At 42.5% G+C, this 18,340-nt stretch overlaps 1 protein-coding gene across 15 annotated transcripts in view; it reads right to left on the bottom strand.

Annotated features, from left to right (window-relative positions):
* Positions 1–18,340, bottom strand: part of ARMC2 (armadillo repeat containing 2) — a 140,689-nt gene that overhangs the window by 10,867 nt on the left and 111,482 nt on the right. For 13 of the 15 annotated variants that reach the window (XM_063707166.1, XM_055390736.2, XM_055390735.2 and 10 more), the window contains 5 exons: positions 16,625–16,747; positions 16,192–16,305; positions 14,011–14,143; positions 13,184–13,344; positions 3,995–4,626 (listed from right to left, as the gene is read on the bottom strand). In XM_063707166.1, the coding sequence (XP_063563236.1) occupies positions 4,469–4,626; positions 13,184–13,344; positions 14,011–14,143; positions 16,192–16,305; positions 16,625–16,747 (689 nt within the window). In that variant the 3' untranslated portion in view covers positions 3,995–4,468. Of the gene's footprint in view, positions 1–3,994; positions 4,627–13,183; positions 13,345–14,010; positions 14,144–16,191; positions 16,306–16,624; positions 16,748–18,340 lie in introns of those variants that run through there. The other 2 variants (XM_063707165.1, XR_008680780.2) reach the window with 2 other exon arrangements.

Raw genomic sequence — 18,340 nt, 5'->3', positions numbered from 1 at the left:
CACAAAAAAACCTTCAAAAGATCAATGAATCCAGGAGCTGGTTTTTTGAAAAGATCAACAAAATTGATAGACCACTAGCCAGACTAATAAAGAAGAAAAATGAGAAGAATCAAATAGACGCAATAAAAAATGATAAAGGGGATATCACCACCGATCCTACAGAAATACAAACTACCATCACAGAATACTATAAACACCTATATGCAAATAAACTAGAAAATCTAGAAGAAATGGATAAATTCCTGGACACATACACCTTCCCAAGAGTAAACCAGGAAGAAGCTAAATCCCAGAATAGACCAATAACAAGTTGTGAAATTGAGGCAGCAATTAATAGCATATCAACCAAAAAAAGCCCAGGACCAGACAGATTCACAGTCTAATTCTACCAGAGGTACAAAAAGGAGCTGGTACCATTCCTTCTGAAACTATTCCAAACAATAGAAAAAGAGGGAATCCCCTCTAACTCATTTTATGAGGCCAGCATCATCCTGATACCAAAAACTGGCAGAGATACAACAAAGAAAGAAAATTTCAGGCCAATATCCCTGATGAACATCGATGCGAAAATCCTCAATAAAATACTGACAAGCCGAATCCAGCAGCACATCAAAAAGCTTATCCACCATGATCAAGTTGGCTTCACCTCTGGGATGCAAGGCTGGTTCAACATACGCAAATCAATAAACGTAATCCATCACAAACAGAACCAATGACAAAAAACACATGATTATCTCAATAGATGCAGAAAAGGCCTTTGACAAAACTCAACAGCCTTCATGCTAAAAACTCTCAATAAAGTAGGTATTGATGGAGTATCTCAAAATAATAAGAGCTATTTATGACAAACCCACAGGCAATATCATACTGAATGGGCAAAAGCTGGAAGCATTCCCATTGAAAATCAGCACAAGACAAGGATGTCTTCTCTCACCACTCCTATTCAACATAGTATTGGAAGTTCTGGCCAGGGCAATCAGGCAAGAGAAAGAAATAAAGGGTATTCAATTAGGAAAAGATGAAGTCAAATTGTCTCTGTTTGCAGATGATATGATTGTATATTTAGAAAACCCCATTGTCTCAGCCCAAAATCTTCTTAAGCTGATGAGCAATTTCAGCAAAGTCTCAAGATACAAAATCAATGTGCAAAAATCACAAGCATTCTTATAAACTAATAACAGACAAACAGAGAGCCAAATCATGAGTGAACTCCCATTCGCAATTGCTACAAAGAGAATAAAATACCTAGGAATACAACTTACAAGGGATGTGAAGGACCTCTTCAAGGAGAACTACAAACCACTGCTCAAGGAAGTAAGAGAGGACACAAATGAAAAAACATTCCATGCTCATGGATAGGAAGAATCAATATTGTCAAAATGGCCATACTGCCCAAAGTATTTTATAGATTCAATGCTATCCCCATCAAGCTACCACTGACTTTCTTCACAGAATTGGAGAAAACTACTTTAAATTTCATACGGAACCAAAAAAGAGCCCACATAGCCAAGACAATCCTAAGCAAAAAGAACAAAGCTGGAGGCATCATGCTACCTGACTTCAAACTATACTACAAGGCTACAGTAAAAAAAACAGCACGGTACTGGTACCAAAACAGAGATATAGATCAATGGAACAGAACAGAGGCCCCAGAAATAACACCACACATCTATAACCATCTGATCCTTGACAAACCTGACAAAAACAAGAAATGGGGAAAGGATTCCCTATTTAATAAATGGTGTTGGGAAAACTGGCTAGCCATATGCAGAAAGCTGAAACTGGATCCCTTCCTTACACTTTATACAAAAATTAACTGAAGGTGGATAAAAGACTTAAATGTAAGACCTAAAACCATAAAAACCCTAGAAGAAAACCTAGGCAATAATACCATTCAGGACACTGGCATGGGCAAAGACTTCATGACTAAGACATCAAAAGCAATGGCAACAAAAGCCAAAATTGACAAGTGGGATCTAGTTAAACTAAAGAGCTTCTGCACAGCAAAAGAAACTATCATCAGAGTGAACAGGCAACCTACAGAATACGAGAAAATTTTTGCAGTCTATCCATCTGACAAACGGCTGATATCCAGAATCAACAAAGAACTTAAACAAATTTATAAGAAAAAACAAACAACCCCATCAAAAAGTGGGCAAAGGATATGAACAGACACTTCTCAAAAGAAGACATTTATGCAGCCAACAAACATGAAAAAAAGCTCATCATCACTGGTCATCAAAGAAATGCAAATCAAAACCACAATGAGATACCATGTCACGCCAGTTAGAATGGCAATCATTAAAAGTCAGGAAACAACAGATACTGGAGAGGATGTGGAGAAATAGGAATGCTTTTACACTGTTGGTGGGAGTGTAAATTAGTTCAACCATTGGGAAGACAGTGTGGCAATTCTTCAAGGATCTAGAACTAGAAATACCATTTGACCCAGCAATCCCATTACTGGGTATATACCCAAAGGATTATAAATCATTCTACTATAAAGACACATGCACATGTATGTTTATTGCAGCAGTGTTCACAATAGCAAAGACTTGGAATCAACCCAAATGTCCATCAATGATAGACTGGATAAAGAAAATGTGGCACATATACACCATGGAATACTATGAAGCCATAAATCAGGATGAGTTCATGTCCTTTGCAGGGACATGGATGAATCTGGAAACCATCATTCTCAACAAACTAACACAGGAACAGAAAACCAGACACCACATGTTCTCACTCATAAGTGGGAGCTGAACAATAAGAACACATGGACACACGGAGGGGAACATCACACACTGGGGTCCATCAGGGGGTTGGGGGCTAGGGGAGGGACAGCATTAGAAGAAATACCTAATGTAGATGATGGGTTATGGGTGCAACAAACCACCACGGCACATGTATACCCATGTAACAAACCTGCACATTCTGCATATGTACCCCAGAACTTAAAGTATAATAATTTAAAAAAAAAGAGAGAGAGAGAAAGATTCTCGTGCCTCAGCCTCGCGAGTAGCTGAGATTAAAGGCATGTGCAACCATGCCAGACTAATTTTTGTATTTTTAGTAGAGATGGGGTTTCACCATGTTGGCCAAACTGGTCTCGAACTCACGACCTCAGGTGATATGCCCGCCTCGGCCTCCCAGAGTGCTGGGATTACAGGTGTGAGCCACCATGCCCAGCTGGTTTATTCTAATAGGCTTCAAGAACCCCATTCAGTCTGGGATGCCTGCTCTCATCCCATGAGTCTTGGTGTTTTGTAGGGTGAGAAATGAGCTGTTTATAAAAGCTTTTCTCCAAGCAGAGTAGTAAATTTGCTTTTTGTTGTTGAGATGAGGTCTCACTTTGTTGCCCAGGCTGGTCTTGAAATCCTAGCCTCATGGGATCCTCCCCACTCTGCCTTCTAAAGTACTGAATTACAGGTGTGAGCCAGCAAATTTATTTTTATTTCCAACTCATCTTCATTTGGCTAGTACAGGATAATAATAGTAATCTCAATCTTTTGTTTTTTAATCATTTATTCAAAGGCCAAACTCATCCTACAAAGGATGGCAAGCTAAGAAAGTGCTTGCCATCATAATGTTCTTGAACACCCACTCCACATCATACACTGGACGGGGCCATTTGCCCATTTAATGGTTTGTTCCAAACTACACTACAGCAAAATTGATATGATTCCCATTTTGCAGTTGCAGCTCAAGAAATTAAGTTACTTGCTCCAGGCCCACAAAGCTAGCAGGGGAGAGCATGGATTCAGATTCAGGTATACCATCCACCTAAGCCTGCATTCTTTCTAATACATTACCTCACCTGTCAAACACAGAGAGTTACAATTAGAAGGACTGTCTTAGTCCAGTCATTTTATTTCAAATGAAAATATACTCTCGTTTTATCTATTTCACTTATTTAATAAAGAACAGATGGCCCAAAGCAGTTTTCTTTAAGTTTTTCTGCTTACTCCTTCTCTTAATATAAAGACCAAAAAAATACTGGTACCTAATGAGAGCATTTATTATTTGACATAGTAAGAATTAGTACAGATCCATGTTGTAACGTGTTCCACTCATGTTGCCTACCCTTCTTTCTATATAATCTAACAGCCTTCATTGCACAGTTCATTTAACTTATGAACACTTCAATTCCAAAATTGTTAAATCAAGATCTTAAGACTAGAACTAAATTGTTTAATAGAGAATAGAAGAAAAAGTCATTTACTTGAAAATGCATACATTTTCATCTTACATTTCTCTCAACAGGAAATATAATGTGTATATTCATTTTTCCATAATACCTAACAAGAAGAAATGCTTAATTTTAAAAAATACTTCAGCTACTCACTAAAACCAGTTCTTGAAAAACTTTCCACATTTGTTAATGCTGGAAAAAATGTTCACGTTTGTTACCAGTTCTTAAGAATGAGGGAGACGTGAGTTCTCGTTTCTACTGTTAATCTGCATCATGTTAGAAAGAGGGAATGGGCAGGGGTTCCAGGAAAGTGTGATGTCTCTGAATTCGGTTTAGAAGCTGCTGTGCCACAGGTTTGAATTCTGTTTCCCAATGGAGTTTGTGATAGTTTTTTAGGTCTGGATCAAAACTGCCATCCAGTGCTAGTTCTTCATCTGTATTAGAAAAATTTAAATTACAGCATTATTTAGAAATGTAATCCTATTGAATATAGTTTAATTTTGATGATATGAGTTAAACTCACCCTGGGTCATCCTTTAATACCAACGTAACACAAGACAGGATTTCAGAGAAGTTCTTTTTTTTTGAGCCGGAGTCTCGCTCTGTCGCCCAAGCTGGAGTGCGGTGGCGCAATCTCGGCTCACTGCAAGCTCCGCCTCCTGGGTTCACGCCATTCTCCTGCCTCAGCCTCCCAAGTAGCTGGGACTACAGGCGCCCGCCACCGCGCCCGGCTAATTTTTTGTATTTTTAGTAGAGACGGGGTTTCACCGTGTTAGCCAGGATGGTCTCGATCTCCTGACCTCGTGATCCGCCCGCCTCGGCCTCCCAACGTGCTGGGATTACAGGCGTGAGCCACCGCGCCCGGCCCAGAGAAGTTCTTTACTCTCTTCTGTTCTTTATGAATACATCATTTTATTTTATTTTATTTGGAGAGGCAGGGTCTCCATGTATTACCCAGGCTGGTCTCCAACTCCTGACCTCAAGCAATCCTCCCACCTTGGCCTCCCCAAGTGCCAAAGTGCTGGGATTGCAGGTGTGCGCTACCTCGCCAAGCCCATTAGTTTACAATTAGTCTATTTTGGTATCTTAATTTAAATGGGCAATATTTTTTTCAAAAAAAGTCTGGCCAGGTGTGGTGGCTCATACCTGTAATGCCAACACATTGGGAGCCTGAGGTAGGAGAATCGCTTGAGCCCCAGAGTTCAAGATTAGCTTGGGCAACACAGTGACAGCTCAGAAAAAAAAAAAAAAAAAAAAAATCAGAAGATTATCTGGGCATGGGGGCATGTGCCTGTGGTCCCAGTTACTTGAGAGGCTGAGGTCAGGAGGATCACTTGAGCACGGGACATTGAGGCTGCAGTGGGGCACGATCATGCCACCGCCATCCAGCCTAAGCAACACAGCGAGACCCTGTCTCAAAAAATAAAAAATCCAAAATTGAACTGAACCCTTATTTCAACTAATTCCTTAGTTTTTTATATGTAAGTTTGTATCTAAAAGTCAGATCACAATTTCTCAGAATAAACAACGTATTAATATGTTACTTCCTTATGTGTACATAGAAAAATTAATTACTTCAAAGGTTAGATATAAAAGGAATCAGGAAATCTTTTAGGAAAATAGCTCAGTTAAATTTGACACTTTAAACTTTACTGAAAATCAGAACTTTGCTGGCTTCAAAGCAGCAGGGAAGTAGTACTTTGGAAAGACAACTTTCCACCCCCAAACTCTCTCCATAACTGAAAACTGAGAGACCTTGGGAATCCCAAGGAGTATTAGAATCCCAAGTGAGCCCATGGATAATGCAGAAAAGAACTTGTAAGAATAAAATGCAAAAGTACAACTTCAATTCTTAATCCAAAGAATTCTGGGAACACCATAAATATATTCAATCCAAGTAGGAAGATATATGACCATAAATATATTCAATCCAAGTAGGAAGATAAATGACCACTGAGGTTTCTGTGCTGATTGCCACAGCAATTTTACATGTTGATGTTGAGCCTCACACCGTGTGTGACAGACTTCAGAACAGTGCACTGACCTGCCAATCAGATTAGCTCTGCCACTTCCTACATTTGTGACATGAGGCCAACTTCTAAAATGGTAACCACTAAATCCTAAAACAACCACAGATGTTGTTACTTAAATTGCCAACACTTTTTTTTTTTTTTTTTGAGATGGACTCTCGCTGTGTCACCCAGGCTGGAGTGCAGTGGCGCAGTCTCGGCTCACTGCAACCTCTGCCTCCCGGGTTCAAGCAATTCTTCTGCCTCAGCCTCCTGAGCAGCTGGGATTACAGGCATGTGCCACCACACCCAGCTAATTTTTTCTTTTTAGTAGAGACAGAGTTTTACCATGTTGGCCCGGCTGGTCTCCAACTCCTGACCTCAAGTGATCCGCCCGCCTTGGCCTCCCAAAGTGCTAGGTTACAGGCGTGAGCCACTGCACCCAGCTGCCGATACTTTTTTTTTTAGGGCCAATTAAAATCCTATTATAAAATGCTTCATGACCCTGTTGATATCAGATTTTCTACACTGAATATTTGTGTACATTCACTGTGTACTTTGGCACTATGGGTGTTAGTGTCACCACCCAAAATAAGATAAGGGAGTCTGGAATCCCAGTTTGTACCTTCCTCTCATCACAACCAAGTGGTCAACTACGTAGTTCTGAGATAAGCTCCAGGCAGACACAAACACTTCGGCAAGGAGCTCCATGGAGACCCTGTAAGCAAACCTGGATCTCCCCACCCATGAGATAACTGGGCCCTGAGGGGAGGAGAATGTAGGTGATATTTGGTGCGTTCAAAGCTCTTCCTGTTTGGCTACTTCCAGACAAAAAGAGTCAGGTAGTCTCAGTGATTTCAGATTTCATTCCGTTTTTTCGAGACAGAGTCTGCTCTGGAGTGCAATGGTGTGATCTCGGCTCACTGCAACCTTCATGTCCCAGATTCAAGTGATCCTTGTGCCTCAGCCTCCCAAGTAGCTGGGACTACAGGCATGTGCCACCAGGCCAGGCTAATTTTTTGTGTTTTTAGTAGAGATGGGGTTGTGCCATGTTGCCCAGGCTGGTCTCGAACTCCTGACCTCAGGTGATCCACCCACCTTGGCCTCCCAAAGTGCTGGGATTACAGGTGTGAGCCACAGCGCCCAGCCAGTGATTTCAGATTTCTAGGCCATCTTCATGCTCACTGTTTTCCAGATTTTCTGAACATTAAATTTTGTTGAAAAGTGAATTCTGTTGTATAAAAATAAAATTCTGTTGTATAAAAATAAAATTCTGTTGTATAGAAAATGAATTCTGTTGTATAGAAAATAAATTCTGGGTACGGTGGCTCACGCCTATAATCCCATCACTTTGGGAGGCTGAGGCAGGTGGATCACCTGAGGTCAGGAGTTCAAGATCAACCTGGCCAACATGATGAAACCCCATCTCTACTAAAAATACAAAAAATTAGCCGGGCATGTGGCGGGCGCCTGTAGTCCCAGCTACTTGTGAGGCTGAGGCAGGAGAATCACTTGAACCCAGGAGGCAGAGGTTGCAGTGAGCCATGGTCGTGCCATTGCACTCCAGCCTGGGCGACAGTGAGAGACTCTGTCTCAAAAAAAAAAAAAAAAAAAGAAAAGAAAAGAAAAGAAAAAGAAAAGAAAGAAAGAAAATGCATTCTGTTGTAGAAGCCCTTCTTTCCCAAGCTGCTGGCGGCTGAGCAGTGTGGCCTGGGCATGTCATAGTCCCTTCTTTCTCCTAGGGCTTTGGTTAGATTTAGTGGTTTTAGCAAAATCTCTGTTGGGTGTGTGGCTTTTTAAAATCTAATGTCAAGACCATGTTACTTGTCTTGAGGCACAGCCTATAGTTAATCCACCCTCAAACCATATTAATTCTAAATTGGGTTAGACAAGATAACAAGAATAGCCAAACAGCTACAGGTAAGAGAAATGAGGTCTAAAGTTTCAAAGTAAATACAGCAACATACATTAAAAGTGCCATATCACATGGGGTATTAAATTTTGGAACTTGTACTGCAAAGAGTAGCAGAGGCTGATTGAGTAAAAATTTAGATCTATGATTCAATTTTTTTTTTTAAGAGACAGAGTCTCATTCTGTCACCCAGGCTGGAATGCAGTGGTGCAATCATAGCTCACTGTAGCCTTGAATTCCTGGGCTCAAGTGATTCTCCCACCTCAGTTTCCTGAGTGGCTAAGACTACAAAACACACACACCCAGCTAATTTTTTCACTTTTAGTAGAGATGGGTCTCACTACGTGGCCCAAGCTGGTCTCAAACTCCTAGCCTCAAGTGATTCTCCCACCTCGTCCTCCCAAAGTGTTGGGATTACAGGCATGAGCCATTGCACTCAGCCTTTGATTAATTCTTTTTAAGATTTGAATCATCATAAGTTAGAAACTGTCCTTCACAGTATTTTGCAGCATGACTCTGTATACATATACCTACTTATATATGAATAAACAAATGTTTCACATTATAATACTTGTCTTTACTAAATATAATACATTCTGATATTTTCTTTCTTTGCTACTTCATTTTTTAAAGATGCTGGTCACAACCAACTAAATTGTTTTCCTGACCTGCAGTGTGAAAAGTGCTTATTTAGGTAACCAATCATTCTTAAGCTTTCTTTAGGCACAGCATGCTTCCAAATACTAAAATTTGGGGCAAAGTATTAGAAAGAATTAAAAGACCCTAAAATATAAATGTATCAATGGTCATTACAACACAATCATCATTAGAAGTTTGTGTCCTGCAGCATCTATAAAAGCTTCCTTTACTCACTACACTATTTCCTAGCTAGCTGTTCAGCAGCAGATGGCTGTTTAAGGGATTTATCATCGCCCTGACCATTCTCTTATAAGGCAAAGTTGTCGAATGTTCTAGAAGCACCCGAAAGCTCTTCAACATAGGTTGATGTGATCCTCCAACTTGAACGTGGGGCCCCACTCTACCCTTGTCACAAAACCTAAGTGCCCACTGCCACAAAACTTATGATGAACATACAACAGCCTAGTGTACTTCCCATTTGCAACAATAAACTACACACATGTTCATCAGGTACCAGCTCACCACAGAGGGGCTCATGGTAGTCTGGAGTGCTCAGCACACCACTAAGAACTTCAGCATCAACACGCTGCTTATGAGCTCATAAGACATGACTGCAGTATAATGGGAAGTTTCAGACCACGTTCTTTTAAAGCCACTTTCCAGAAAGACTGTCAACATTCCAACGATGTTGAGGATATATTACTTCTCCTTTTTTTCTAGTCACTCAGCAAGAAAAAGTTAGGTAACTTACATTACTATAGAAATTGCCATACCAGTATTTGCAAAAACAGTGCTCATACTTCAACACAGGCCTTGGTAATTCAACAGCTCATCCTGTTTCCAAAATGGCCTGTTTTTTTTTTGTTTGTTTGTTTGTTTGTTTTAGCTATCTTTGTAAAAGAATTGAAATGCAAGTATACTCTCACCCACATGCCCATTTCACTTGCAGCAGTCCCACTGCCCAGACCCAGCCACAACCCGGTCAGAAGTCAGGGTCTGAGTGCTCATTGCCAAGAGAAAAGCCAGGAGGCAGCACAGCCCACCACCCAGCCCACGAGGCACAGTCCCCATGGTTCGTGAAGAGGAGCTCACGTGAGAAACCTGGGATGCATTGCACAGTGGCTTAGCTTCCTGAGTGAGCTGTGTTTATTTGTTGTTATCCATGCCACAGTCCCCCTGCACGGGGTGCAGTGGAGTAAGGGTGTTCTAGGTAACGGAGCGGCTGGAAAACACAGGGCTAGTTGTTTGTTTTCGGACGGGAATTCCTGCCTTTGCTACAGTATGACTTCAGGCAAGCCACTTAACTGTCCTAAAACCTACTTTCCGTATCTGTCACCTAGCTGATGGCCTCAGATCTTTCAAAAATAGAATAAACATGCTTTTAAAAGGATATAGCACTATTGACACAAAGGTACCACCATTGTTAGCCAATCCACATGCAGCTATCAAGTACCTTCTTTGTATGAGGCAATATCCTTTTCCTAAGGTGGTTCAGTTGCAAAGGGGAAATAAGATAAAACTCACAAAATAATAATACAGGATAATTACAGGACAAGTTACACAATTCATGATTGATTGCTATATAAGAAGTATAGATTTCCTATGACTAGCCTACGACTGTGGGCTTGAGAAGCTACGTGGGAAGGGCCTGCACCTGGCTAGGCAGATTGGGATGGGCAGGCAGGAAATGAAACAGAACATGTGCAAAGGCACAGAGGCGGGAGAAGCACAATCAGAAGCCCAATTTGGCTATGGAAAAGTTGGGAATGGAGCGCAGTCAGCCCTTCGCATCCACGGGCCACGTATCCACAGGTTCAACCAACCACAGACAGAGAATATTTGAAACAACAACAATAAAAAGAATACAAATAAAAATCACAGCACAACAACCATTTACATAGCGTTCACACTGTAGGTATTATAAGTAGTCTAGAGATGGTTTAACGTGTGCAGGAAGATGTGTGTAGGTGAAATGCCAATTCTATGTCACTTTATATCAGGCACTTGGGCATCTGTGTTGGTATCTGAGGCAGGCCCTGAAACCAATCCCCCCAGATACCAAAGGGTGACTGTAACAGGCAGCAGGGCCCACTAAAATGAAGTGCCTTCCAGGTACACTGCCCCTGCTGAGAAGCCAGCCATGCCCACACCTCCTTCTGATCCATCTTTATGCCACACGGCCCCGCAGCCCCACCATCCTTGTTATTTATGGCTGATTGCCCCAGGCTCGTGTAACAAAGGAAACCACAGATAGCCTGTCACCGCGTAGCTGCTGCCTATGCAGGAAAGCCCTGGGCCATAGGACAGTGACTCACTGAGCCAATCATATCTTCTCCCTGAGTGGGTGACATAGGAAAGTGCCCTGGCAACAGACAGACACAGGGAGGGCAGCAAGTGGAAGCCTGGAGGTAGCTGAAGCCATGATCTAGAAGGAGCCTAGAGAGAGTAAGTGGGGAGAGAATTCTTTCCCTAACAGCAGACACAACACAGCTGGGTCTCCAGAATGGCGGAGCCCAGGGGGCGGAGCTCATGACGCCGACGGCTGAGGGGTCACTTGGGACTCTGGCTCCTGCCTGGCTCTCTGGGAGGCTTTGAGCAGTATCTTGTTTCCTGGCTTCTTTCTTCTCTGTACACTCTTCCCTTAAGCTCCTTTGCTAACGACAGCAGGGGCTCTCAATCTTAGCTAATAGACTCACCTGTGGAACTTTGAACACAGATTCTCAGCCTCATCCCAGAGCTTCTGAATCAGAATTCCTAGGGCTGGGGCCAGGAAGGTGTTTTTAGTTTTTTTGGGTTTTAACTCCACAGCTGATTTCAATGCTCTACCACCATCGAGAACTGAATTAAGGCAACCTGAACGTGTACTTCTGCTCCCTGCAACCTGAGTCAGTTTAATGCTCATGGAGCTGACTGTGAACCTCAATGATTAAAAAAAAAATGCTCACTTTTTTTTCCTTACTGTGTTTTAAAACACATGTACAAAATTATATTTACCTGGAAAAACCAAATTTCACATCAACCTAGCAAACCCAATTATTTCAAACAACTCCTGAGTTCCAGTTTCTGTTTAGTAGCACAGTGTTACAACACTTAAAGAGTTTCCAGAGCACGTCAGCCACCTTCTGAGGACTTGCTATGTGGCAGGCACTGTGTTAGGCTCTTTGTACACATCTGCTCATTTATCACCCTGCAATCTGGACATTAATTATCCTCATCTTGGAGATGATAAAATATCATTTCGGAACGGCTGTTAATCTGTGTTTTTAAAAGTTCCACGGGTGAGTCTGCTCTGCAGCCAGGATTGGGAGCCTCCGCTCTGGTTAGTGAAGGAGTGTAAAGGAAAGGTGTCTGTTAAGCTTTCTCAGGTTGCAGACAAGTTGAGCTCAAAATTTAAAAACTCAGCACCTGTGGCTTCCAAGTGACCTTGAGCCTTTCCACATGGCCTCCTGGATCTAGTATGGTGGCTGGGCAGTGATGGGTACATCTCTATTTGGGAAAAAGGATTATTAAAAACACTCATTTACTGACCCAAATCATTGTTTTTAGAATTAACCCAGGATGAAAAAAATTATCCTAAAATTATAAAAATTTTTTAAATGTAAAAAATGATCCTGGCCAGGCAAGGTGGTTCACACCAGTAATCCCAGCACTTTGGGAGGCTGAGGTGGGAGGATCACTTGAGCCCAGGAGGTTGACACCAGCCTGGGTAACATAGCAAGAGTTCATCGCTACAAAAAAAAAAAAAATTTTTTTTTAATTATCTGGGCGTGGTGGTGCGTGTCTGTAGTCCCAGCTACTTGAGAGGCAGAGGCAGGAGGATCACTTGAGCCCAGGAGTTTAGAGCTGCAGTGAGCAGTGATCGCACCACTGTATTCCATCCTGGATGACAGAGCAAGACCCTGCCCCAAGAAAAGAAAGAAACAATCTTCTTTCCTTTGATTTGTATCAGTGATTTCCTACCTTTCAAGGATATAAACTCCACTGTAATGCCAAATAGTCTCACAGACCCTCACCCACATGATAATTAACGTAGCTAATTAAAATGTACAGCTTCATTTAAAAGCATGACTTGAGTAGATTTTAGCCGTAGTTTCTCAATTACAACAGTGTCTATTTGCTTTTGAACAACAGAAATACGTTTACGCTGAGGTCTTGTATTTATGCACTCTAGAGAAAATGCAAAAAAAAAAAAAAAATCCATAGAAGAAATCATGAATGTATCTAATAAGTTGAAAGTCCTTCTGTCCCCATTGTAAATAGCATTCAGCCTTTTCAGATAGTTCCAAATTATAGTAATCTTTAACATACTCTTGTTGCTTATAGAAATATAGTCACCTAAATGCATATTAATATTTATCCGAACAGGTCACAGAAAAAAACTATCTCACACTCTGATAAAACTCACAGACTCATCATACTCAAGTGTCTTACCTAAAAATGATGAGAGCAAGAGTGAGAGTGTGTTGGTGTCTTCATTTCCAAAACATGACGAAGCATTAGTGATGTTTTCACTGAAGTTCCATAAAGTTTTACAAACCAAGCAGGCCAGCTGCCAATCAGTAGGACCAAAATCTCTTAAACAATCCACTAACCTGAGTTAATAAAATTCAAATTGAGAAGTTATTAGGTCAGAATCTGTCTTTAATTTTAATATCGTTAGCATAATGATTATCCTTCTGTGATATGTAAGTATAATCCAGTGATCACTTAAAATAATTCCTTATCTATAAATTTAAGTGGTTACAAAATAGCAATAATCTACTTCTACACCTTTTTTTTTTGAGACAGAGTCTCACTCTGTTGCCCAGGCTGAAGTGCAGTGGCGTGATCTCGGCTCACCGCAACCTCCACTCACTGCAACCTCTGCATCCCGGATTCAAGCGATTCTCCTGCCTCAGCCTCCTGAATAGCTGGGATTACAGGTGTGCACCACGACGCCTGGCTAATTTTTGTCTTTTTAGTAGAGACAGGGTTTCACCATGCTGGCCAGGCTGCTCTCGAACTCCTGGCCTCAAGTGATCTGCCCACCTCGGCCTCCCAAAATGCTGGGATTACAGGTGTGAGCCACCACACCTGGCCTACTTCTGCACTATTTTAAGTATCCAGTGGAATCTAAACCCCCTCTTTAGCCTCAGCTTAGGGGCTTCCCAGTGTTGAAATACCTTTGCCCCACAGGAATGATGAAAGGGCCAAAGCTCCCAAGAAAATGATGTCCTTCAAATCCTGACAGAGTCAGTACTCTACGCCTTGAAACTTACTTTTTAATGCCACCTCCTTCTTTCAAGATGACACGCTTGTCTTTATCCACAGTGAGATTGAGGAGAACACCACAGGCAGAAAAGCAGATATCCTGATGCTGAGCATCCAGCAGCGCCATCATGAACCTGTGGACTACGAGGGAAGAGAGCAAATGCAGACCAGTGAAAGTTCAGGGTTCCCAGCTGTCTCTTGTTTTACAGATGGTATGGGGAAACGGGGAGTGGCTTGCAAACCCAGAACCCCTGTTAAGGGACTTAACTCATTCTTCCTAAGGCTTTATCCATCACACAGCAGTGGGTTCCCCAATACCCACCACTCCCAGAGTCGGCTCCCCCAGTCGACAGATACTGCAAAACCTGACCCAGGCAGCAGCTGCTTCTCCACGGCAGTGAAACAGTCCCAGCTGGTGGAAAGGAGGGAGCACAGGTGACACTCATCTAACTTCCAGTTATTCTCAAGGGTGTTCCTAAACCTCCAGCAGCAACTGTCTTTAAATACACAGTCCTGGAGAGGGGAGTTGGCTCCTGGTGGGATCATTCCTGAAGTCTCCCAAGGCCACGTGTAAGACTCAGACTGCTGAAAACCAACCTGGGGCAAGGCAGGCCTTCCAGTGTAGGGATATCTCAAGGCAGGACAGGCTCCTGCCTCAGGAGAATCATTTTCCCTTACTCCTAGGAAATGGAACTGGGAAATGTTTGTCCTGTTTTCTCATCCCTCAGCAGACGCTGAGCAAAGGGTTGGGGAAGAGTGACTAAAGTGTGCATTCTGCCTCCTCCCACAGTACGTGCACCTGAGAGGGGCTGCCCTGTTCTAGCCCCGGCCCTGTTAACTGGGTTGGGCAGTGAGCTTGGCAGAGGCAACATCACGTACATATGTGCTCATAAGAGGCTAAATAGTGCTCAGCAAAATGTGCAGTTATCTGCAGGTAGTGAGAGGATGGGGCATGGTTTGCTGCTGCTGCTTTTTGTATCTGTATTATTGAAATTTTCCATTACGAACATGGAGAGTTATGTTTTTAAAATTGTTACATGAAATATTTGAGACATACAAAGAGTCAAAGTATACTAATATTTGAGACATACAAAAATATTTGAGACATAAAAAGGGTATAAACATGTGGGTACTTGCCACTCAGTTTAAGAAATAAAACAAACATTATATTCCAAACAATATGTTGTACATAATAAATATAAACAATTCTTATTTGATAATAAATAACATTATAGGTCCAATTATAATCTTTGGATATCCCTTTCCTTCCAAAGGTGAATGCTGTCCTTTTTTAATTTTTTAATTTTTTTTATTTTTTAGAGATAGGGTGTCGCTCTGTCTCCCAGCCTAGAGGGCAGTGACACAATCATGGCTCACTGTAGCCTCAAACTTCTGGGCTCAAGTGATCCTCCTGCCTCAGCCTCCCAAGTAGCTGGGACTTGTGCCACCACCATGTCTGGCCAGTTTTAAATTTTTGTAGAGACAGGGTCTCACTATGTTACCCAGGTTGATCTCAAACTCGTGCCCTCAAGCAATCCTCCCACCTTAGCCTCCCAAAGTGCTCGTATTACAGGCTTGAACCACTGTACCCAGCCTGAACTCTGTCTTAAATTGGAGTTTACTATTTCCAATTACTATTTTTACTGTATAGCATCACTACGTGAATGCCTGTGCAGAAGCAATACCGATGCAGAAGCAAAAGGTAGTTTGTATGTTTTAAAACTTATATTCATGGCATTCCTCTGCATATATCCTCCTATTGCTTTTAAATGCTAGAGAACATTTTATTGCATGAATATACCATAATGAATTTGTCCTCTTCTCTGTTGAGGAACATTTAGGTTGTTTCTACTTTTTGCTATTATAAGCAAAATGTAATAGACATTCTAGTACATAAAAGAGAATGTCTTCTTAAGAATATGCCCCCAGACAGAAGTGATTACTCAAGATTCACTGTTTCCGTTAGACATACACACACCCCATCTTGGAGCACAGAAGGCCATTCACAAGGCAGAGGGGAACACTGCCTAGGTCCATCTTGGCATCCTGAGCCAGGAGCCTTAAACATGGAGCTTTACAAATCTCAAAACGGAAACAAGTGTAACACTGTAATGACTCAAGCTGCAAAACCACTCAGCTGATTATTGGCAAAAAGTGAATGTTTATGAATTCTAGTGTCATTAACTCACCATTGTTCTGCACAATGAAATCGCAGACATCATGGTCCTGGGAGAGATTTCCAAAAACACGCACAGCCTCCAGGATTCCATCCATGTTGTTACTGACAAGAAGCTTTAAGAGCACTGGATTTGGCGACCAGAGAAATTAAATCAGTGAATTTAAGTTTTAACTTAAAGGTTAATGGAAATCAACATCATACTTAATACTGATGATTTTCAAATGATAATAAAATACAAACTGTAAGGGACTTTAGCAAGAACTAAGAAACTAATTTTTCCCATTTCTAGTTTCCCCATATTCTAATTTCTTAGAATCATCAGGCTATAAGACATTTCTGTACCAGAAGGCAGAAGATAGTAATGTCTCCTGCTCTGTGTTTAGTTAATAAAATCGAAACTTCAAATGAGCACTCATTTATCCAAATCCAACTCTGAACCTTACATTCAGCAATATATAGCTTTTTGTCTTGAATTACGGAATTCTTCACTTGGTAGTAAGATAAATTGTTGATTGTCGCTGTAGCATTGATCACCAGCTCCTCACAATCATCAAGTGACTTGTATTCTGAAATGAAGTGAGGATAAGGGAGTCAAAGACCCACTGCAGGAGTAGAACCAAGTACGTTGCAACTACAGCAACAGCAGGGCCAGGAGCCAGCTGCGATCACGCAGGGTCCCTACAAAGGCCCTGGAGAGGCACCTTTACCACTTGATTTCCCCCAACTCCTCCTGCACGGAAATGCCCCAAATGCAAGGGCCCGCTCCTGGCCAGAGCAGAGAGGACACTGTCAACTCAATACTTGCAGCCAGGAGGTCTGGAAAAGTCCAGCTGATCTGGGACCTGTGTCTGAAGTAAAGCAAAGGGGCCAACACGGCAGTGAGCGGAGCCATCTCTAATCCCGCCTGTTTTCTGGGTCTTCAGGCTCTCCCAGGGGCTCCTCCTTGGAGTCTGTGCCCTCCTTCCCACACCGCCTCCCAACAGAACGGCCCCAGGATCACGATCCATCTGTGACTACGAACTCTAGAAGACACCTCTGGCCTCCTCTACCACCCCACTAGTTCATCTCTCAGCACTTGCTGGCTTCTCTTCTTCCACTTTTGCCTCCCTAAATCTATTCTCAACACAGTTATCCTTTAAAAGCAAGTCAGATAATGCCACCCACCTCATAACCCATGAATAGACTGCGTCGTCTGGTCCACAAGACCTACCTGGCAGCTCCAGGCCTTATCTCTCTGGCCTCATTTGCTCCTCCTACTCCCAGACCCCCAAGGCCAACCACACCGGCCTTCTGGCCTCTTGGAATATGCCAGCATGCCCCTGCCTGAGAACCCGTGCACTGCTGAACTTTCTTCTGGAACATACTCTCCTCCCGGTTAGTCACTTGGCTCACTCCTTACGTCCTCCTAGCAGTTGCTTACATGCCGCCTTGTTGGACATACTTTCCGTAACCTCCCTATTTAAAATAGCACCTATTCTTTTTTTTCTTACCCTGCTTTAATTTTCTCCATAGCACATATGACCACCTGATGTTATATATGTGTTTAATGTTTGTCTTTCAGCCCTAAAATGTCAGCTTCCTGAGGCCTAGGGATGCGTCTGTTTTATTCATGGCTGCATTCCCAGCTTCTAGAACAGTGCCTGGCACATAGTGAGTGCTGGATGCAAGAATAATTGATCCTCTAGCTTAGCACATAAGGCCCTTAGTGGTTTTTGTCCCTGCCTCCCACTCAGTCTCCAGACTCATCTCTTGACGTTTCTGGCCAGTGTGAGGATGAGAAGAGGCAGGGCTGCAGCTGGGAGTGGTCCCAGTGACCTCAGCATAGCGTGGACACGGGTGATGGCGGAGATGTGACGGAGTGGAGACTGTGCTTGGCAGAGACTGGATGGGGGTGTGAGGGAGAGGAATCACCCGGGGTGTCCCCCCTGGTGCACATAATTGGGTAGATGTTGACCACATTGTCTGAAATAAGGGCACAGGAAGAGGGCCAAGTTCAGGGACAGGTCATGAATTCAGCTTAAGATATGCTGAGGTGCTTCTGAAGCACCCCCAGGAGAGGAGGGGTAGGCAGTTGGATCTAAGAGTTGGGCAATCAGACCGGCCTGGGCAACACGGCGAAACCCTGTCTTTACAAAAAATACAAAAAATTAGCCGGGTGT

The sequence above is a fragment of the Gorilla gorilla genome, chromosome 5 (genome assembly GCF_029281585.2).
Source record: "Gorilla gorilla gorilla isolate KB3781 chromosome 5, NHGRI_mGorGor1-v2.1_pri, whole genome shotgun sequence".
Classification (NCBI taxonomy): Eukaryota; Metazoa; Chordata; class Mammalia; order Primates; family Hominidae; genus Gorilla; species Gorilla gorilla.
This window is presented reverse-complemented; position numbering and strand designations above follow the sequence as displayed.